General features: G+C 35.4%; 1 protein-coding gene across 3 annotated transcripts in view; it reads right to left on the reverse strand.

Moving 5' to 3' along the window:
- Positions 1 to 23919, reverse strand: part of Ac13E (Adenylyl cyclase 13E) — a 48321-nt gene extending 24402 nt beyond the window's left edge. The window contains exons 1-3 of one of the 3 annotated variants that reach the window (XM_070288207.1): positions 23693 to 23919; positions 23384 to 23611; positions 8204 to 8691 (exon numbers count right to left, since the gene is read on the reverse strand). In XM_070288207.1, coding sequence (XP_070144308.1) covers positions 8204 to 8212 — 9 coding nt within the window. In that variant the 5' untranslated portion in view covers positions 8213 to 8691; positions 23384 to 23611; positions 23693 to 23919. Of the gene's footprint in view, positions 1 to 8203; positions 8692 to 15149; positions 15452 to 23383 lie in introns of those variants that run through there. The other 2 variants (XM_017173736.3, XM_041774745.2) reach the window with 2 other exon arrangements.
- Positions 23920 to 24537: the final 618 nt, after the last annotated feature.

Below are 24537 nucleotides of genomic sequence, written 5' to 3' on the forward strand. Positions count from 1 at the left end.
GGAGCAAGAAATAACTTCCTGCTTCGGAATGCGAACACCACACACTCTAAGGCCAAGAAAGTGTTATGCCCATGTCCAAAGGGAATTTTCTAAATAATATTATTTCGCCCACAACTCATACAACTTATTCCCTGAACACTTTTCCATTTTGTTAAAATATTTCCCATACATCTTGACTTGTTCCTTTCTTGTTTTATTTATTTTACTGCTGCATTTAACCCTTTAGTTTCGATGTTATTACCTCTATAATTTAAACTCACCAGCTGGCTTTCCATATTGAGCTGGCCAGTGGGTTTTGGCCTTGAGACTTTCGGCCAGCTGCCTTAACTCTAGGGCCAGATGCTGATAATTTCAATTGGTTTCTGGATGCCTTACGATTTTCAATTTCCAGCCTTGGTCATAAAAATAAAACCACAAAGATTTCAATGATTTCTGCTCCTACGTTTTTTTTTTTTATCAAATTGCAAACATCACTTATGGCAACTGCATGGCAAATGCAAACAAACAAACTAATTTTCTAGGGCATAAAAAGTCAAATACAAATAAATAAAAATATATATAAAGTATTTGTGAGAGGAGTAAACCACGAACAGTTGAAATTCCCCAGAAGGATTCAACAGGATTGGCCTTTATTTAAGACAGAAATTGCTCACTAAAACAAAAGTAATGCATATTTACATTTAAAATGTATATAAAAAATTCTGAAATTATAAATTCAGGCTAAAAAGTGCCACAGGAATTATTTTAAATATAATTTTTTATTTATTTAAGTTAAATACAAATATTAAAAATTCTACAATTATAAATTCAAGCTTGCAATTTCCCCAGAAAATATTTAAATATAAATTTTAATATTTAAGTTAAATATAAATTAAAATAAACATATGGCTTAGCGAAACTCCGCTGTACTTGACACAAAGAGCCCGTAGATGAAGTCCAAAGGAAACCCCATAAAAAAAAGCGAGATGCTGGTCAACCGGCTAGATGAGATGAGAAGTCCGGAAAGATGGATGGATGAATGGGAATGGAATGGCAGGAAGTCTCCCTTCTGGGGGGGGGGGTAAAACCGCAAAAGGCAAATTGAAAATAATGCTACTCGGGCAGTGTAATAGGACCAGCAGCAGGACTCGAAGCAGATCCTTCGGCCACTTGAGATTGTTGCTAATTTAATTGGATTTATTTGCTGCGTGCTTGAAATTTATGATAAGGCCGTGGGATGCCTGGGCGTTTTTATCTGCTGGCAAATCGCTGAAAGCCCTCAAATGGGATAACCCAGATTGAGGTTTATGTTCCCGAAGGAAGCGCCTTCGACACATTCGAAATTGAATTTTTTTTTATGCGGCAGGATAAAGTAAATATACTTTGGTAAGGCATGGGGATAACGTTATATTTATAAAAAAAAAAAAAAAATAAATATAACACGTAAATATTACAAATAAATATAAGTACTGTTTTTTATTATTTGTTGTAATTATTTGTGTTATTTATGTTTTTCATTTACTTGTTATATATATTTGTTCCATTTATTTGTAATGTTTATGCGTTACAGTTAATTCTTATATATTTACTGTAATTTTTATTTGTAAGATTTATTATATTTTTTTTTTTTTATATTTATTTATAATATCTATTACTTATATTTATTTCTATAATTTCTTTAACAAAGCCAAGCTCAACAAATAAAACAAATAATATATAATAATATGATGGATTTTCCTGACTAACAAAATAGTCTCATGTTTGCAAAAGGATTACTGACAGGATGCGTGGCTGGTGGGCGTTGTCCTGGATACTTGGTAGTGTTTCCAGGATGGAGGATGAGCCTGGGGGCCAGGCACACACAGACACACACTTGGCATTCCTTTCGCTGGTCGCATTTTGCAAATGACATTCGACAAATCCCCGGCAAGTGGCAGCTGCAGGCCATATTCCGTCCAGTTCTTTCCCATTTTCCACCACTGATAAGTTGCAGAGGCGGCTGACGTAATGCCACCTCTATTTTCCATCCCACTCTTCAGGTTTATTTTTATCGCTTTTTGCTGCTCCTGATTATGAAATTCTTTTGAGAAAGAGTCTCCTTTTTGGGGGGCCAAAATGCCAAAGGTGAGGCACGAACAATGCAAGGCAATCTGTCAAAGGTGTCAAAGCCAAATGAGGCGGCAGTAATAATTTTTTCGACAATTGTTTGCCTTCATTCAGGACAATTCCCGGCACCTGTCACGCTCCAAATTCGACAATAAAAGTAGCTCTGCGAGTGTATTTTAAGCTTACAAACAGGGCTTTCCAAGTAAATCAAATAATTTCAAGGGTTGTGAATAACAAGCAGAGCTAAAATATTCGTTTCCAAGCTAAGAAGTAGTTTAATTCTAGGCTTAAAAAGACTTTTTTTGTTATTTAAATAAATGTAAACATTTTATTAATCGATTTTTTAAGGTAATAAAGCTAAAAAAAAATAATTCTAGCCAAAATTTAGTCTTGAATGCATTTTTTATATTTTAATAAATATCTAAAAACTACAATAAATAATTTGTCAATGAAGAGGAGTTAACAAAGTTAAATAAAAATTAATCCTATTGAAATTCGATGCTTAAATAAATGTTTCTTATTTAAATTAATACCTATACCTGTAAAAAAAAAACTACCTTTTACGTCTGGAAAAATGTCCTGAATTTTGGCTTGCTTAAATGCCGGCCAGCTGTCCCACCTGGCGTATGCGTATTTATTCGCTTGCCATATGTGCGCATTTTGAACAGGACTCGCGTCTCCTTGCCGCCTCGAAGTTTATAGCTCATTATGCGGCTTAATTGTCGCCAAAGTGGGAGGAGGATGAGCAAGAGCTTTAAGTGCAGGAGCAGAGGGGGGTCGAAAGACGGAACTAGCAGCCGCCAGGACCAAGGAGCACTGGGAGGAGTGGCGGAGGGGCAACAGACTTTTGGACCTCGGCGAAACTTTTAATTGGAAAACTTTCTGCATACGCACAGATAAACGCGCCTCATCGCGATGTCGGCGACGACGACAGCACAAGCGACCAGGACACTTGACAACCCATTCCATGGATGTGTCCTGGTGTCCTGCCCCGCTGTCTCTCTCTCTCTCTCTCTCACACATCCATATGCAAATGCATGCAAATCGAGGATACAAGCGGCTTAGTCCTGCCCGCGACTCAGCGACATTCCCATAAATGTTTTATGTTAATTTCGACGGCTGCTGCTGCTGCGAAGGCGTCGCCATCCGCTCCATAATGATGCGGAAGGATCCGGCAGGATGGCAGACTAGCAACACACCATCCCCACATTCTGTAGGGCAGCACAGGTGTGTTGTGCAGCGGAAAATTCCTCATCTACACCTGTGTTTCCTTCCAGGACATCCACAAAGAATAAAAGTCACACAAAGTGTAAGTATGATGATATTTATGGGGCGACAATATGCCCTTTATGAACAAATAACACATAATTTTATGTGAATAATAGGAAAACAGAAAAGTATGGAACAGCCAAGGGTATAAATTATATTGAAATTATACAAAGATAGGTGTATTCAAATTAAATAAATTATATTATTATTGAACCTTTAAAAATAAATTAAATTGCGATAAATCGATATTCTGTTCAATATCAGACTAATATAATCGAAAAAAAATAATTAATTAATTAATATCATTTTGAGTATAATTTTTGATAATATCGATATGTTATGTTTAAATTCGATACTTTTAGAAAATTTTTAAATTCTATATATTACAATATATTACATTTAATATTGTAATTTATTGATTTTAATTCTGTTTTTTATATGTCATAACGGACTTTCCTTCTCGATCGCTTCAATTTGGGAAAAAAAAACCCTCATTAAATTAATATTTTTAGAACTTTTTAAATGTTTTAATTCTAAAAATGTACTAAACATGAAAAGCAAAACCAAACTCTATCGAATAGACACCCATTATTTACTTATTTCATGTGAAACCAAAACAAAAATCGACTACCGCAGAGAGGAGAGGTAATTTGGGCAGGCCAATGGCCTCCGCACGCTCCAAAAGGGAGATTCGACGATTAAGCATTGGGGGTCAGAGGTCAGGGATGCCAAGGAGAAGGTGAGGATTGCGGTGGGCCAAGGCTCATTACGACCTCGCCACTGCCACCCCCCAACAAGGACCTTAGCCCAGAGAGAGAGATAGAGATTATACAGAACTTGTGGTCTTTGGCGGGACATTATCCTCGCTGATTCGATTGGAAATAACCACAAAGAGGGATATAGAGAGAGGAAGAGATATAGATATACATTTATATATATAGAGAGAGAGAGAGAGAGAGATATATATATGTACACATATAGAGGGAGGGAGAGACTTGTCCTACAGGCGATTGATCTATTTATTAGGGCAAAGTTTTTCAGGGGGAGTTTTATCGGCTTAAGCCCAAGTTGTTGACAGTTTTTGGGTTCTTTATGGTTTTCATTTTTTTGAATGTATTCAATGAACGTTTTTTTATTATTTATTTAACTAATTCCTTAGATATACATGTCTAGATATATATTTAATTGACTTTATTTATATTTATTTTGGCTGCAAATAGAAAATGACAAATAGCCAGGGGAAGAACACAACTTGTCAGCTTTTCTCGTAACATGTTGCTCTCTGTTTTTTGTTCTTTTTTTTTATTTTATTTTGTTTTGTGTCCCTTGCCTAGCTTGTGATTACAACATTTTTCATGGCTTGGACTTTGTATACTGCATATATTCATGTCCCTTATAGCCCAGTTGTGTGTTCGTGTACATGGCTCACGTGCAGCGTCATTTGTTTGCCAGTTGACCAGTTGTCCTGTTGCCCACTTTTCCCCTTACTTTTTCATACACTTTTCCCCTCACTTTTTCCTACACTTTTCCTCAGCTTTTCCCCTATTCCAAACCAGCCTCGCAGCGGCTTGTTGGCCACTTTTGTTTGCTCGTCGTAACTTTAGTGCTGTGTCAATTTCAGGCCACGACATTGCGACACATTCTTCTCCTTCTGGGAGTCCCCCAAAAGAAACCCCTCCATTGTTATTGACTATTTATTTTTCATTTAGTTTATTGCGGATCAAGGGCTCGTGGCCAGCCAAACAATGGTTGGGGAGCAAAAAAAAAAAAAAATATATATATATAAGGACAAGTAAAAAAAAAGGAATAATAATAATAGAGAAATGACAGATACAGTGGCAAAGTGGAGGAAAAAATCGTACTAATGATTCGCGGCACCTGGCGTCGCCTTCATTAAAAACGCATCAATCAAGGGGAAATCAATGGCCGGACAACAACAGATTTGTGCTGTCAAAGACACCACCAGCGACGATGACGATGATGATCTGCGGGGCAGTGATGGGCGATACAACTATTGCAAATATCGATTGTACAAGAGAAAAATATACAATCGGAAAACAAAAAAAATATGCATTTTTGGGAACGATTAATGAACTCTTATCGGTATATTTTCTAGGAGGTTTCTTCTCTCAAAATAATTAAAAATGTATTTTTTAATATATACTATTAAACCTAAGAAAAAAGTGTATATAATATAAGAGAATTTTAAATTATTTTGTTGTTATTTATCGAATTTTAATCGATATTTTCACCAAAACTAACATGAAAATTTATCGTTATTGTTCTGCAAATTTTTTTCTACCAATTATATGCACATCCCTCAAGGATATAAGCGAGGATAATACAATGACAAGGACAAGTTGATGGCAAATCAGCCTAATTGCCAGACACCATCGTCGGCCATCATTATCATCATTATTCATTATCATCATTAGCCAATTGAGGCAAATGACCGAGGCACTCATTAAGTCCCGTGATTGAGTCGCGTTTCGAGTGCTCCTAATCTGGCAACTAAAGTTGGGCATTCCGCGTACGACAGTATCTCAATGCCAGACTCCGGATTAATGTGAAGCACCAATTGCCATTCTCCTTCCCGGTAAGCGATTGTCAAGTGCCTTTGCGATTTAATCTCTTTAAATTGTTAAGTAATTTTCATTGGAATAAAGTGTTTAAGGGTATATTTATACATATAAAAGATTTCTACCTAAAATTCTCTAAATCTTTAAATTGAAAATATTTTCCAAAAATTTCGAACCCAATTTCCATACAATTTTCTTCTATCAAAATGTCCCAAAAAATTCAATCTCATTAAGTTATAGTAGTTTGTTAATTTTCTCTTAGTTTAGCTCAATTTTTGATTACGCTTTCCCCTTTTGGTGGCTCTTGCCCTGTCATCCCTCAAAAACCCACATATCAAGCATACGCCACGTAAGCCAGCGCAAAGCCGAATAACATCGAAATTTTGCATTTGCAAATGTGCTTCTGCTCCGCACAGTAACTTTTCCCTTTTAGAATGGGAAATGCAAATTTTCTCCCTAATAACATGCCAACCAGCAATCTGACCGAGAAGTCAAACAGTGAGAAAAACAAAGTAACTTAGGAATAAAATCATATTAAAATCATATTAAAAAAATATATATACATTTTATAGGTTTAAAAAATTATTCAAAGTAAAATTTAATTATTTCCCTTTAACATTTGGGTACTTTTCTTGCCGTGTGATAACATGTTGTGGCATGTTGGGATCGACTGTGGCTGGCAATGTAGACATGGTCGACCCACTTAGGAGCTTGCGTTCGCGATGGAGCCGCTGTCGAGGCTGTCGCGCTCCGTTTGCTGCATAAATCATGCGCCAAAAGCACAAGTCCTGCTCCTAGAGGTGGCTCTTAGGCCGCGCGCACGCTGGCAGCGGAAAGCGGAGCTGAGAGCGGAGCTGATAAGCGAGCTGATAATTTCAGTGCAAATTTCTCAGCTCAGCTCCGCTTTCAGTGTGCGCGCTCTCATACAAGGTGTGTGTTTGTTTCAGAGAGCTGATAAGCCGTCAGCTCCGCTTTCAGCCGGCAGTGTGCGCCCGGCCTTTGGTGGGCGGTTCTGCCTGAGCTCCAACAGTGGCTCAAATGAATTTGTAAACAGGTGCAAATTAGGTCAATATTTATGTCTGTGTGCGAGTCGTAGTCGTCGTCGTCGTCGTCGTCGGTCCGTGTTTGTTTATGGCGACAGCTGCTCGGCCTGTTGCTCGCGATGCTCCCTCCCTATAAATCCATATAGCCATCAAGCCATCCCACCATCCCGACATCCATACATAAACATGAGGAGCAAAGACGACGACGACGACGACGACGACAACGATGGGGACGACGTCACTGACCCAAAATTCAAATGCTTATGCGGGCCAGCAGGAAGTGATGGGCTGGAAACGGAAACCCAAGGAACGCAGCTTTGAAATCAGACAAGAAAATAATTATCATAAGGGAGATTAAATATAAAATATAAAAAAAAAATCGATTTAATAGTATATATATTGGTAACTAAATAAATTCTCCTTGATTAACTCTATTTATCATAAATAAAAATATCGATAAATATCGAAAAAAGTTTTATAATATAATAAACAGTCCGAAATCTAAAACCTTAAAGTTAAGTTCCAGCCCCAAAACATAAATAAATTGTATATTTTATAAATAATTCAACTATTATTAAGCCATGTAATGAAACATATATCGAATTATATCGAATGTATGTAACAGTTTCTGATCTGATCTAATCTGATCTCAAGACAATAAAATTTGTACATTTTAAACATTTTACTAGTATAGCTTTATGTTTTAAAAAGTTCTTTGGCTCTTCCCTGGCATTTACTCATTATATTTATGGCCAATAATCTAACGCTTTTAGTCAAGCTTATAAGTTTATAGAGGAGACTTTAAGCACACACACACAAACACACATGTACATACAGCCCCCAGTTGCACACCCACCTCACCCCACTGACTAACAGCTTCTTGTGTGGTTTTTTGCTTTTAATGTGTTTGAAGCTCTTAAGTCTTTTGATAAAATAAACTGAAAATCGATTTTAATTCAATAAAAATGGAAATGGTAACGCCCGCCTCCTCTTTGAGGAAACCAGTGTCAAGGAACCACGCCCCCCATGAGCCCCCTGCTTATGGTCATGCTGAGAGAAATAATTCTATTTTTAAGAATTCTCAATACACTTGGAAATGGTGTGATGTTTAACATTTTGAAATATTTTTTTTAAGCAATGCTAATATTTTACATTTATTAAGCTCATATTTAATATAAACATTTGTTAATTTATTAATTATTTTTTTCACTGCACGTCTTAGCTTACCTCAGACATTTTGCGTTGTTTTTGTTTCGTTTCGTTCGAGTTCAGTGGAATTCTTCAACTTTTGTTGATGTTTCCAGTATTTGCTTTCTTGTTCTTGTTGTTGTCGTTGTTGTTGTTGCTCCGATGCGTGTGCGTATGTGTGCGTGTGTGTGCGTGTGCGTGTGTCTGTGTATGAGTGCCTTCAGCCTTGGCCTTGGCCATGGGCCACTGTGGCGCCAGGTTGTTCATGCAACATCCTCCGATCGACGCGCGCCCACATGGCGTATGGGTGATTTTTGCCCACCGACTTGTCTCGAGTTCGTTGTAATGTTATTCTTGTTACTGTTGCTTTTGTTGTTCGCCAGTGCGGCAGCTGTTGTTGCTGTTGCATCATGAGTGACTGCAACAAGTGGGTGCCGGGCATAGTAACAGCTGGCAGCAAGTGCAGTGCCGCCGCCTCATGGCTGCCACATGCTAATGCCTGCGACTGTCTCAAGTCTGAAGTGTGCCTGAAAATGGGGAGGTACACAGAGAATAAATATTAGTTAAAAGGCAGAGCATTTTGCAAAATTTGATTTGTTAAATAAATAGCTGAAGGTAATAGTTAAGAATTTTGATTGCCAACTAATATTTTGGCTTTTGAAATCTATTAATTTTAAGTAGCTTCAATTATTGTTACAGCGAAAAAATAAATTCAATATAATATATCGACAGAAATATCATCCGCGATAAATAAATTAAAAAAATCTCTTAAATGATCTAAAATAAATCTCAGTGAGAACTGAAGTTAATCAATCAATAATCGGGCGATCAATCAGTCAAACAATCAAACCTGATTCAAACCGAAGGAGGGAGATGGGGGCGATGAGGTAGAGGTGTCAGGTTTTGTTTTATTTTTGTTATTATTCTTATTTATTATTTTTTTTTCATTTCGAAATGACCTTAGTGACTTGGTGAGTTCAAAATAAATTTCAAGTTTTTCTGCTTCGCTGCTGCACTTATCGTGTTTATCGATATCGCTTGGCGGCTGTTTGTCTGGCTTTTAAAGGGGGAAAGAGCTACGATATATAAATACTATATATATAGAGAGAGAGAGAGAACTCGCTTGGCTTTGATTGAATTTGTCGCCGTTTCTAATTAGCATCTTTTAGCTTCAAAAAGTCTCTTCTCTCTGTCTCTTGCAGCTTCCCAGCTCTGAGCTTATCCAATGTATCAACTTGTTTGTCAGTTTTTATCATCGCTCAACGAAAACTTATTTTCCAAGCTATTTCCCAAACTTTGGCTGTGCGAAAAACTTGAGAAAAAGAAAACGAAAACATGAAAAGACAACGCCAAAATATTTCTTCGAGTATCTAATGTATGTGAGAATCATTCAAGAGTTGAGCAGATTGTCTGTGACATAGTTTTCTGGAAAACAGAGTAAATTTTTTCTTTAACACTCACTTTCTTAAGTGTTTTTATTGCTAAAAGAGTTATCTAGAATTTATTTAATATTAAATACTATTTAAGGAATATATTTTACTATGATCATTTTCATAATTTCTATACTCTAGTTTAAAGTTTTCCATTTTCTTACTAAACTGGCCATAACTCTACAAAAATTTAGATAATCAATTGCTGTTGCAAACAATTTACGAACATAACCATAAAAGCGAGAAGAATCGTAGAGAAAAGTTGCGTAAAGTCCGCTTATCCTTGGTAACCCTCTCTGGGTACTTTCCCCCTGAAACAGCGGGAATCCTCTCAGCCGTTGAGGAATGGAGAACGGAGCACAGAGATGGTAATCGGGACGGGCACACATAATGCATAATAATGGACCCAATGATAGTGACGATGTGGGCACGAATCCCGCTTGTTTTTTGTTACTGCTTCCGCTCGTGAGAAAGCGTGGCGGGAAATGCGGGCGCGGACAGTGGGCGGAGAGGTGGGTGAAGGGGAAGGTCACAGCATGGTGGGCAATAATCATATAATGATACCACAAATAAATTCTATTCAAGCACATAAATTGTATCAGTGATGAAGTGTTACTTTAAGTCAATTTTTGAGCTATTTTTGGCAAACATTTTCAGGGATTATAATAAATTTTATTTTTTAAATATTTTTTAATTAAATATAATGAAATAAATTTTAGATATTTGCATAATTAAACTAATATTGTAATTTGCAAACAAATATTACAGAATAAATTGAAAATAAATACAAAAGTAAATTAATAGTTAAAGAAATAACTTAGAATTTAATTTTGAATACAAATTTTATTTTTAAACAAATTTTACAAAAAAAAACTATTTCTTGGCAACTATTTACCATTAAATCGGTCTAATGTTTATTTCAAGAACAAATTCCTTTTAAAACTTGATGGAATTTGGCGGTCTTTGATGTTTAATTTTTTACGAATGGCTGAAAATTTCGCTTAAAAATTCTTTTTTTACTATTTGTTTACCTTTACTTCCTGGTTAAACCAAAGCATGAAACATAAAATATGGCGAAAAAAGTACAGAAAGTTCTGCATAAAAATGTAATTACAGGGTGTTGCAAAAATAAATTAAAATATATATATATGTGACGGCGATTCTCGGTTGACATAAATAATATTTGAGGAATGCCAGAAATTCCTGGAATGGCCTGCACTCTGACCATTTTGAGATTCGAATGTCACAAATGAGTATCTTAACCCCACCAAGGGCTCCGATCATTTCATTTTCTTGTATTTTCATTTTCATTTTTGTTTTTTTTTTCTTTGCTTTTCTTTATTTTTCATTTTTATTTTACGCCAAATACGACGAAATTTAAAACCAACAACGGCCAACAACGAAATTGTAACCGAAACAAGAGTGCCAGAAAGACAAATAGAGACGGACGGACGACAGACTGACAGGCTGACAGACAGACAGCCAAAAGGCATACAAAAAAAGCTCTGAGCTCACAAAGAATACTTTGGTGAAGAAAAACCGAGAGGGAAAGTGTTCTTTCTGAGGGGCGAGAAAAAGTTCTGAAATCCCTCCTTCGGCAAAAAAGTACTTTAGCGGCCGCGAAAAATATCTTTAAAATGCCAGGGTTAAGCCAAGGAGTTAGGCCCCGACTTGACCCGTTTTTGTTTAAGTTTCTTGACTTTCAGAGAATACAATATATAAATTATTTGTTTTAATTCATTATTATTCATAATTATTTATTTAACACTTAATATTTTTTATTTACTTATTATTAAAAGATAAATTAGTTTTCGAAAACTACGGAAAGACTGTGAACGATATGCACTTAATGTCCAAAAGCCATTAGTTAACCTGGCTTGCTAATTTAAAAAATAGTTAACGTTTTTAATTTTAAGGCTGACATATATGACTATTGCCACGTCTACAAAGCCTCAGAGTTATTTTTAATTTGTTTTTTAATATTTTATTTAAATATTTTATGGCAAATAGTTGCTGAAATTGCTTCGGAGTGTATTTTTCGAGAAATGAAACTCCTTTATAATACATAGAATAAGTAAATATCGTTTATATTGTCGAACTATTGGGACTATCGATATAATAATGATATATTATCAAGTATATTAAAAATTTGTAGCTTGATATTAGAGCTGGAAATAATTCGACTTTTGGTGAATCGATTTTTTTTTTCTAAAAAATTCTACAAGTACTCGATTATAATCGAAAAAAAATGAAATGTACATAGAATACAAAAAATTTCGGAAATTCTGGATTCCTAAAACAAATTATAATTAAAAAGAATAAATCCAATTCTAATTATATTTATAATTTATTTCGATGTATCGAATAAATTAAAAAATCCAATAATTGATTATAAAATCGATTTTATTTCCAGATTAACTTGATTTATAAATAATTTTGAGTTCGACATAAAAATAATATTTAAAAACATAATAATTTTTGTAATTTCCACAAAACCCAAATACTCAATATCGATATTCAATATTAATTCATTTTTTTTTCTTATATTTTTCCCATCCCTAGCGTGTGTGTGGGGCGTGGACTGGAGAGAGGGCATTAACAAGTTCAAACACTTCCTTCCTGTCCGACACTTGTGCACTTGCTATCTCCGATCTCCGGTCTCCGATCTCCTCTCTGTGTCATTGCCCGAGATTCATCTCTGACATTGCCGGCGGCGGCATTATCATAATTATTTATTGTAAATCGTTCGCATGCAAAGGAGAGCGATTACTTCCTGTTTTTTGTATTATTACTCTTTTTTTTCTCAGATGAGTATATATTTTATGGTGCAGCTGCGAAGATGCTGGCAGTGGTGACGGTGTCTCGGGTTACGGCACTTGCTCTGCCGGTTGCCCAAGCACTTGGTGGGCTTCGATCGAGATCGGGAGCGAGATCCAGAACGAGATCGAGATCGGCAGAGCAATGTCAGGCCCAGATCGAGTGTGAGTACGAGTTTGAGATCTCCCCACGCGATATATGTACATATGTATATATACTATATATATTATATATATGTGCTGGCAGTCTGCGCTGTGTCTGCGTCGTAATTAATTTGTATCAGCAGCTGATTGCTGCAGTTGTCATGCCTACGGCTCATTGTAACGATGGTGTAACTGGCATTCCACTTCTTCTTATGCTTTTTTTTCTGCCAGTGCACAAGTGACTTGCAATGACGCATCGAGGCGACAGCCGCATCAGTAAATACTAGAACTCAATTCCATATTGTTTATACAATATTTATGGCGGCATGGCGGGGGATTATGTCATTTGACAAAGCGCAATTGTTTGCTCATTTACAGCCCCGATATCGGGTATTTGAATGAACCCCCTTTGGCTGGGCCAAGTGCAGCAGCAGCGGCAGGAAGCAGACGTTTAGATAATGCAACACATTCGCACCGTTGCAACAGTGACAAAGTTCGGGAATGCAATCGGAAATCGTAATTGGCGCAGTGTGCACAGACCGATTAGGATTGCTAAGTGGTCGATAAATGCCAAGACTTTGATATCTGCCTTTCTGTAATAATATGTGATAGACACGAGGACCCATTCATAACTGATAAATGCACACAGCAAAATAAACTTATATACTTAATGTATAAAAGTAATTCATAAATATATCAATAAATGAAACGATAAATAAGAATATTACTACAAATGTCAAAAATATTTATTATATATTTTAGTATTGCCTGCTAGTCGAAAGAATAATTTTGCTTATCATCGAATTAATTGAAAAATGTATAAAAATAATATTTTTAAAGAAATATATAACAATTATATTATAAACCAAATCGATTAATTATCGAATTAATCGGAAAATCTATAAATGCATTCTCTTCTTTATAGATAATTGTTAGATACCAATTCTTACTCCAGAAGGAGTAAATAAGTATACAATAATGTACAATATATACTTGGTATTAATAATATTAATAAAAAAACATTTATTAATTATAGAATTATTTAACGAAAAATATGTACCGTAAAAATATTTAATTTTAATTTATTTAATTTAAAATTCAAAATCTTAACTATTATATAAAACCCATAAAATATTTATATACTTAATCCAACAAATATATCGATTAATTATCGAAATATAATGCCATGAAGTAAAAATTGTTAGCTAATCAACCCAGATATCATGCCATTAATATACGGAAAACCCATAATAATGTTACAGCTTCTTCTTATTCTGTGACTGATTTCCACTTTTGTCATATAAAAAAATATATATACAGTTGCAGTTACAATTATGCGTGTGCATATATCTATTTGCCTGCCACATTGCGATTTCGTAGTGTGCGGCTTTTTGGGCTTTTGCGGCTTTTGCGCAATGATTATGCACAAATTGCTCATTAAAAATTGATATGATACGCATTAGTTTCCAGCAGCGTCATCGTCATATTCATCATCATAAGCTTTTGAATACGCACACACTGGGAGAACAACAAAAATAACTCAAATTCCTGGGAATTAAATACAATTTCTACACTGACAACGAATGATATTCAAGTCTAGATGATTTAGTAAATAAAACTACAGAAAAATTAAAAAAAATATTGTTTAAAGAGAGAGAACTTTCAGTTTTTTGTAGATATATTTTTACTAGATTTACCTTTGATTTTTCGTTTGCTTAAAATGGATTTTTAAATACATTTCTGTACAAGAATCTTATGAAATATTTTTAAAAATTATAAAAATATAAAATAAATATAAATAAAATATTTATTCTTGCCTGACTTTGCCTCACTTTGAACTGATTCCGTTTTGAATTCTAATCTCCATTCTCTACTCTCCCCGCACTCGGATCGCAATCACGACAAGAAAATGCCAGAGACAGTGAGCCATTTATAAATATTTAAAGTAAATTACATACACTTCTCCTTTGTCTCTGGCATCGATTTGTGTGTCTCCGTGTCTCTGTGCCTCAGTTTCTCTGTTTCAGAGCGACATGTGGGCCTATTTATATGGAGCCTGCATTCGTGTATAATCACTTGCTAAGCCCAGACTTGGCAGACAACTAAGAACAAAAGTCAATGCAGCTGTTCTACAACTATGGTTCAGTTCGGGGGTTCTTCCTAATTGAGGCCAGGGGCGCAACGGCAAAGGGGGAGCAACCCAATGCTGCCACCGCTTAATGACAGACCGAGAACAATGCAAATTGTTAATTGTTAAGTAAACCCCGAATTGTAAAGCGTAAAAAACTGTGTACCCGGTCAATAGCTCTCTATAATTATCAAGAAAAAAATAATCATGGAAGAAAACTGAGCAAATAAATGGAATTGGAATTGGTAATTCGTTAGTTGAGTAAACGTGAGATATTTAATGTGCAAAAGGTAAATGCCAGGAGAATAATGTATAGCTAATAGTATTTTTTTTCTCTTGCTTATTTAGCTATTAGGAAAACTGTAGAATTATTAAGGTAATTTTTAAACTAAAAACATATATATATTTCTAAAAATCTAACATAAAACATTTTACAACGAGCTCAAATATAAATTAAGTTTCATTACCATGTATTACGTAGTGGTTGTTTTTTTTTCTCTGTGCATAATATATGCGTACAGGTGCGCTGGCCCAGGTCACTGGCAGTGACCCCCGGGGCGGAAAAGATGATCCAGTGATCATGCCGTGCGATAATTGGCGCCGAATGGGAATGGAAACATTTTTATGAGGCTGAGGCACACGCTCCCTGACTGTTTGGCGAAACAATGTGTTTATGGATCGCACCAGATCGGTGCGCTGATTGCTTTATTCACAGCGGAAAGTTCTCCATCGGATCCATCAGAATCATCATCATCATCATCATCATCATCAGCATCCGTAATGATAAGCGAAGCCATCAACGGCTTGATTAATGCTAATCATCAGCCACATGCCGAGCTCGGTGTTATTTTCAGGCGGATGCAAGGGGATCGGAATTGGAATTGGAATTGGAATCGGAATGGAAGCGGAAAATCGGAACAAAAAACGAAGAAAAATGGGTAAAAGTAAAAGTTATTGGGTCGAAAATGGCAAGATAAAACTAGATATTCCAGATGTAAGATGTTAATAGATTTATTAACTATTGTTTTAAGGCAATCAAATTTGTATTTATTGAGTTACTAAATAAAATAAAATAATAAAATAGAATTTAATAAAATTACTGAAACCAAAAAGAAATAAAAAAAGACACAAAATTAACAGAATTTAGGTTGTGTAAATATATAAATGAAATATTGGATTTTAATTAATTGAAATTAAAAATGCTTGCACCCAATTTAAGGAATAACTTAGTAAAATAATAAAATATACAAATCATATTAATAAATTAAAATTAAAAATATTTGCAGTATTTATTAAAATTACTTGTTTGATTTATTTTATAAATCAGTTTATTTATAATTGTATTTTTATTTATAAATTTGTTTAAATTTGCATATTTTTTAAATTATAAAATGCAAAGTGAAAGTTTCTTTTACTTTTCTTTCCTTTTTTTTTTTAAGTTAAGTAAGTTCTGTGACAACGTAATAAATAAATCATCAGAGTTGCCACAAGAATGGGACTCCAAATGAGGACCAAGTGTCCCATAAACTGGAATTGGTGTGTGAAGTTTTCCCAGCGGCCAGCTTTTTTTTTTTTTGAAATGGGGGGAATCCCTCGAAATCCCGTAGCCGCGACCTCGACACGTCCTTGACCTCCGCGCCGCAGGTCCCAATTCCCTTTGCGGCGAGCAAGAAACAAGGACAGCGGACGACAGCCTGTTATTGCTGTTGTTATTGTCCTCGTTGCCACCACACACATTAAATGCGAATTGAAAAATTCATTTTTAAGCATTTGTTTACATGGCGCTCTCTTCGCTCATGAACTCTAAGCACAAAGTCGAAAAGTTGAAAGACAAATAAACGACGGCAAAGTGCAAATAGGTAACAAAAGCAAAAAGCTAAAGGCAACCAAAAAAAAAAAAACATAACAAACACGGCGGCAACAACAACAAGAAAAATAACAATAAAAGACACAGATCAACAAAAATAAAACACAAACAAAAGGCCCCAGATGGAAATAGACGATGGAGCGGGGTAATGGTAATGAAATAAAGCAGAACGAAGCATAAATCGGGGTCGCAACGAACGCGTGAGTACTCTTATTCATAGAAATATACTCTATAAATATAATACATTTAATGAAATACAGAAAGAAAGAAAGCTAGCCAAGGAAAGCCAAAGTCCCTTGCAGTTTGTAGTTTGAACAGAATCGATCATAGCTAAGACAAAAATGCTTAGATTTTATAAAGTTAAGAAAATTACATTTAAAATTTTAAAAAAAATTTTAAACAATTTTAGGGACTAACAAAAATTAAAAAAAATAATTTTTTGACATTTTTAAAGATGCATAACATTTTTTAAAAAATTTACAAAAGTTCGGACATGGCTAAAACGATTCAGGTATTGATGCTAATCAAGAAAACGTATATAAAATAACTCCGAAATTCGGAAAGCTTTGCTATGCTAGTTTTAATTATTAATCAATAAATCTGCATACTAAATTTAATTTTTTGTTTAATTAAAATTTTTGTAAATTTTTAAGATCAAAAATATCACCTTATAAAATTTTGAAATAAATAATTTATTTTCCTCCAAACATGGCTAAAACAATTCGGATGCTAATCAAGAATATATATATACATTTTAAACTATTTTATTAAAATAAAAATAAAGAAACAAAAATATAATCAGTTAGTTCCAAATTATTTATAAAATAATTTCTCCAAATAAAATAACATCTATTGCTACTGTAAGATATAAGTAGCTTTCATCGCTGGAGAACATGGAAAATATATAATATAGAAAATAGGTGCTACTGATAGAACTTGATGCTGGCGCCATTGACGAGGCGTTAAAAACCCGGCAAACATGGTCGAGTTCATTTTCAGCACTCATTGTTGCCTGTTTTTTTATTTTATTTTTTTGCTAAATTTCGGGTTGTTTAATTTTCTGCCAATCTGCCAATTAATGGTGCCTTCGTTTTTTTAACCGATTTATCTGTTATTATTTTTCTGTTTTTATTATTTTTTTTTTGTTTTTGGCTGGGTGCTCCCGCTTATTGTTTATTGTTTATTTACATTTAGTATGCGAATTGTTATTGCTACCGTTTTTTCACTGTCGAGTGATTAACATTGAATTTTTGGGCTGCGGCTGGGAGATTTTTTGAGAATTTTTTTTTTTTTTTGAGGGGGAATGACAGCTGGCCGAAAGTGTCGGCAGCAGACTACAACAAAAAAAAAGAAACAACAAAAAGTTGAAACGTCAGTTGCAGGTTGAGCTTTTTGGCCAAGCTGTAAGCTGATATCCCAGGGCAACGGCGGCTGTCACCCCGAAATGTGCTCGAATTCTCAAGATTCTGCGGAGTGGGAACTGTGAGAGATCTGGGCTATTTATAGTGCCCTATAATTTATACTCAAACAAAGTCGAAACGGGGCGAGAAAAGTTCGCAGTTGCCCACAAATCAGATATATATATATACTATATATATATATATATATATATATATATATATATATGGATCTGGCGAACTCCACTCTCCGCTCTGTTTACCTCTCGTGTTAGAGCCAATAACCAAAAACCAAACACTAAATGCCCAATGAATTTTAGCCAGAGATTTCCTTTCCTTTCGGAGGCTACTCCCCCTGACCCACAAACTGAGTGTGTGCGTGTGTGTGTGCTCGCCTTTTTGCTTATTTGTAATTGATACTTGATCTGGCGGAGCGTATAAAAGCCACTTTAGGCGTTGCCATTACGTCACCTTGAGTCAGCCTCAGATTTAGATTCGGACTCGGATTGGGATTCAGTTTTAGCGTCACTACAAATACAGCTAAAGCCAGAGATACGAAAACAGACACAGACACAGCTAAAGATACAACTACAGCTAAAGATACAACTACAGCTGCAGATACAGATACAGATACATATTCCAATTCGGATGCGAATTCCGAGTTCGAGTTTGAGAACGAACCCCACAACCAACAGTAACAAATCAAAAATTAAAAAATAACCAACAAGTGTAGTAGAATTTACCAATACTCTAACTTTAAATATTTAAGCTTCTATTTATAATATCTAGCTTAATTTATTTCTTTTACAAAACCTTAGCTATTTCCGATTTTCTTGATATTTAAACTATAAAAAAGCTGAACAGAATACACTCGAGTTTCCTTGAACATATTTGGTTTATATGGGATAAGTAATAAATCTGCAATCAAAGTTGTTTAAATAAGATGTTCAAGGAATTTTCAACTAAAATAATTCAAGGATTTCCACATTAAAGTTCTTGGAAAAAATTACAAGGTATATTTAAGAAAATATATCACATTTTTCCTTTAACATATTTTTGATTCCCTTAAATATATAATGATTGTATTTATTATAATTAATAAAAATTGAAAAAGTAGATAAACCTAAATTTCTAAAGACCCTCAAAGAGAGTGTGCTTGGGAAGTTAGTAAAAAAAATCCTAGCCGATATCTCAATCGAGCCAAAAAAGCGACATCTAAGTCGGCTCAACTCAGATCGTGAGCTGAGATCGCGACGACAGCAGCAACATCAAACAACACACCAGCAACAGTAGCAACAACTGCTACACTGGCCAAAATAAGGTATACAATAACAATACACTAACAAAATAATAATTAAGCAAGTATAAAATGGTAACTAATACAAGATTTTATATTTATGATTATATTTTTATTTTATTTGATTTATATTAATATTAATATAATACTAATAATTATATATAATAAATATTATTAATTATTTTTTTAATTTGGCAGCAAAACACCCACAAAGTATTACGATTAATAAGCAATAAGGAATTTGTTTTTATAAGCAAGTTTTATACAAAAATTTAATGCACAAAAGAATATATGTACATCACAGAAGTCCCAACCATTTAACGATCAATAAATAATACAAAATGGCTAATAAAAAACACAAATTTCCTATAAATTTAAAGACACACAGATATTACATGAGACAAGCTACTTTAATCTTTTCTACAAATATTTCTCAAGCCTTTGCAACAAGTTAAAGTTGATATTTATATGACTTTTTGAATAATCTGGCTTTATTAATGATTTTATTCCCCTGTGTAACTTCGAGCGGCGTCTGAAAACAGCTGTTTAAATTTCGGTTTCGGTTTCGGTTTCGATTTTGATTTTGATTTTTGTCGCTGGCTTTGGCTTTTGGGCATTGGCTGCTGTTTGACGCTCTTCACGCTTCGGAAATTTGTTCGCTGGATTTTCAACGACAAAGTCTGAAAACTGAAACTGGTCTGGCCACCACCACCCGCCCCCTTACCCTTACCCTTCGCCTTTGCCCTGCCCCCTGCTATCCAGCTCTCATGTGTGCGAGCGTTGAAAAGAAAAACATAAATTTTATACGAGTAATTTAAAAATTCATACAAAAGTTCAGCAAAGTCAGACAAAAAAAACGAAAAAACAAAAACCTGCGGTATTATTTTATTTATTTGCTGCTGCTGCTGCTGCTGCTGTTGCTGCTGCTTAATTAATCAGTTTTAATTTTAATTTTCCATAAATAAAAGCAGCAAATTGCGGGCCATTGTGGCCAGGCCAACAATGCTAGCAGAAAGTTGAATGTCAAAATGTAGCTGCGACCCTTCTAAAGGTAACACTGGAAAAACGCACAGAACAGCCCAGGAACAGGGGGTAAAGAACGTGGAAAAACCTCAAAAAGTGGGTGGCGGTAGCTTTTCCTTAGCCAGTTTTTGTTTTCTGGCAAGGACCAACAGCAGCAGCAGCAGCAAATGTCCTGCGGTAATAAAGTGAAAAACGAAACTTGGGGCGAGATGCGAGTTGTGGAGAAAAAGGGGCGGGGAATGGGGCATTTTCTGTAGAAAACCCCAAGCCAAAGCTGCAAGGAAATGCATTTGAATGGACTGCAGCTTAGGTGGGTCGCTGATTCCCCAAGGGGCCGAGGGAAATTCGTTCAAGGCAGGTGCAAAGCAGCTGCACGGAAAAAACACATACTAACTACTCTACTCTAGGTTACTGGGTTACTTTAGGAGAGCAAAAAAAAAAAATAATAAATAAATAAATGACGGGGCCCGGGGAAATCCCTGGAAAACGTGTTAACCCAGAAATATACATACATATGTATATATATATATATACAGTAATATAAAAACGTTTATCAATCGGCTTGTAACATTTATTTCTGCCTCTCTATAAATCAAAAATGTATTAACTTTTGCAGTCGCACGCGGCACACAAAACAAATACTATATGACAAACTGATAAACCACGGCGGTATCAGCGATAGTATAAGATTGATACGATTTTAAATCTCAAGTCGAGAACTCGTAAAACTCGGAAGACTTTGTTCCATAATCCCCAGCTAAGATCTGGCAGGCATCACAAAGTATTAATATCAATATTATATTAATTTTACGCTTATCTCTTGCTAAGTTAAACTAAATGTGCAAAAGTACATCCCAATATTGTGATTAATAAATCAAACAAAATACTTGATTTAATCTGGATAATTCCAGATGAGCACATGTGCATTTTCAATGCCGAAATCATGGGCTATTTGTTGATATTTGGTATATATAAGATGTTGTTTTGCGTTTTTATGGGATAAACACTTGATAAATGGGCATGGAATCTTTTATGTTTATGGGTTTCAATAATATTTGATGAGTACTTAACTGTGAAAATAACTCTTGAAATAATTTCAGTTCTGTTTTAACATTCTTGGCGATTAATTAATGATAGATCTGCAATAGATCAGCAATACATCTGTAATAGTTTTGTGATAGATTTGCGATAGATCTGGTTTAGAAATTGTTATAAATAAAAAAATAACGACTCTCAACCAAATAAAATAAAATATGCATATTAATTATATACATATTATTATATATACCACCTCGACTTTAGTAAGATCTGAGAGATCTAAGTTACAGTTCCGCTTTCAGCGTCTTTTGTTGCATTTTTGTTGGCTGACGTCTGCTGCTGCATTGCATCACTCGAAACAATTTCCACTTGTCTAGATTAGTCCCAGGAACGTTTCCACTGCCCTCGTAACTCGTAACTCCCCTTTAGCCCATGGCTACCCCCTCCCTTAACCCCATCTAGCCCATGGCGATGCCGATGCCGATGCCGCCGCCGCCACTTCATGGGCTGTCAAAGCGTCAAGCGTTTTGTTTGGTATTGAAATTCTAGACAAGATTGCGCTTAACTGCACTCCGTTCTCTGGGGGAATGTACTCGTGCCACATTTTTTCTTCTATTATTCTCTTTTTTTTTAGAGGAATGCAATTTTCCCGGGCGGGAGTTTTCCGGCAAAACGGGGGTGCCGTTATCACCGCAGACAAACAAGCAATTTAGCTACAACCCAGTATCTCCACTATTTCGTCCTTCTATTTTTCTATTTCGTTTTTTTTTTTTCGGGGGATGCTGCCTTGCCGTTAACCCATGAAGGCCAAGAGCAGCTGGCGAAAACAATTTCGATATCGATGAGGAAGCACCACTCCAAATCCTGGCTTTTAAAAAAAGTAAAGAAAAAAATAATGGGGGGAATTTTATGGAAAACTGGAACCCCCTCTTCAGCATCGCCCCAAAGCTTTGGCTTAAGCTTTTCCCTGTCTAGTTTATGAACATAGGGGCGTGGCAAAAACCAACAATGAAAACAAACAAAAATGGCAACAAAAAACGGCTTCGGCTTCGAATAACCAAACATCCATTAATCATAGTTTCCTGGTGTTAACACAAATGTGAAATTCTATCTCAAACGAGGTAGCAGCAGCAGCAAATAAATATTAATTAAGCGTTTATTGTTTAAAATCTGCATTAATTAGGCTAAGGGGAGAGACTATACTGAGATTTCCTGTAACCTTACTTTAATAATTAATTTTAAAGAATTTATTTTTAAATATTTTGTACATTAAAATTAGGGAAATTAGATTTTTCAACTGAAAAAGATTCTTTTTTCACCATTTTTAAATTCTAAAAGTTCTTAGTTCCTTAAAATTATAATTTTATTTAGTATTATAACAACAAAAAATTTGTTTAAAACTGGAGTTCATACTGAGTTTCATTCCGTGGGGGGCGGAATGGAAGAGAAGAGCAAATGTGGGTGGCTTAAAGTATTAGTTTTGGACTTGCAGCCTTTAATATCTGTTCTTATTTTTTTACACATTGAGCTTAAAACGGCGTGAGACAGGGAAAGACAAAGATTGAAAGAGAGACTGCGAGAGAAAACGAGAGAGCAAGTGATCTTTAAGCCTTATTTTAAAAAGCATTCAAAACAAAGAGAGTTCCTTTTGGCGGCGCACAGTGGAAGATAGGCCAAAATTGTTGGGAACTAAATGTTGTATTATTTTTATTAAAATAACACGTAATATTTTGTTTAAAAACAGATTAAAAAGCAAAACTTAATTGTCCTTCGAATATTGTTATACAACTTTTCTGAGCGAATTCCAAGACTCCAATGCAGCCCACTGTGCGTGGTGCTAAGAAGATCGAGTGGAAGAAGAAGAAGGCAGAGGCAGAAGAAATACAGAAGAGAGGAAGAGGAAGAGATCGCAGTTTTGTGTATCTCCCGAGCGCTGCGACGACGCCGTCGCCGTCGGGCAGAGCAGAGCACTTGTAGAATGCAACCGAAATTGTAAGAATAAGAATAACAATAACAAATGGCAAATAGCAGAAAAACAATAAATGAACTTGACTCTCAAACTTAGTTCTATGCACTTACTTGTTGTTGTTAGTGCTGTTGTTGTGACTTTGGTTTATCTGCTGCAAAAACACACACAAAACGCGGAGATCAGACGCGGAAAAACACAAAATCAAAACAAGAGGCAAACTAATTAAAAGGCAAACAAACTAACACACTCGCACACACACACACACGCTCACGCCGCCGGACTCCGCACACTTTGCACACAGTAAAAAAAAGTAAAAACAAAACCACGTTTTTTCGCTTCTGTTATTATTATTGGTTGCAATTATTATTATTGTTTTTTGGGGCAATGTCTGCAATGAAATTAAACCAAAGAACACTCACACGCGCCTACAATTACAAAATTTACTCTCGGCTGCCGCTCTTATCACACGTTCTTGCCGTTATTCCGATATTTCAAGTTTAGTTTCAGCTGCAGTTTTTTCTGGCTATGTTTTTGTTATAGTTTATCGTTTTTCGGTTGCTGTCAGTTCTCAGTTTTCAGTTGGTTGTTTTCCCGCCAAACAACGTCGAATTTTCCGTTTTCCGCGGCGACGCAGCCGTGACGCCGAAATTTGTTTTTGAAAAAAAAATGTTGCTTCGAATGGCTCGCTTGCACCCGTATTTATAGGATTCACTCGAGCTCGCTTCGAACGCGCTAGCATCGAGCATCGAACATGACGCTAAGGCCGCGCGCACACTACGAGCTGAAAGCGGAGCTGAGATAAGCGAGCTGATAATTTCAGTGCAAATTTCTAAGCTCAGCTCCGCTTTCAGTGTGCGCGCTCTCATACAAGTAGTGTGTTTGTTTCAGAGAGCTGATAAGCCGTCAGCCGTCAGCTCCGCTTTCAGCTCGTAGTGTGCGCGCGGCCTAATTGCCAGACCGGCGCACAGTGGTGCCTCTAGAACAAACACGGTTGCAATAGTCAGAAGTCATGATCGCAAAGGATCCCAAGGACTCGGAATATGCCACCAAAATAATATTTGGAAATTCATTGACTTATATTTGAAATAAATGTATATTTTTGTTACAGTTTTAAAATATTTTTATTCTATCAAACCAATATAAGTAAAGTTTAAAAATATTAAACTTAGTTAAAATATTTTTTTTAGGAAAAATTGATTTTTTCAGATTTATACTCTATAAAAAGGTTAATGCCTATAAAAATTTTACGACAATTACCTGTTAA

Source organism: Drosophila kikkawai, chromosome X (genome assembly GCF_030179895.1).
Source record: "Drosophila kikkawai strain 14028-0561.14 chromosome X, DkikHiC1v2, whole genome shotgun sequence".
Classification (NCBI taxonomy): Eukaryota; Metazoa; Arthropoda; class Insecta; order Diptera; family Drosophilidae; genus Drosophila; species Drosophila kikkawai.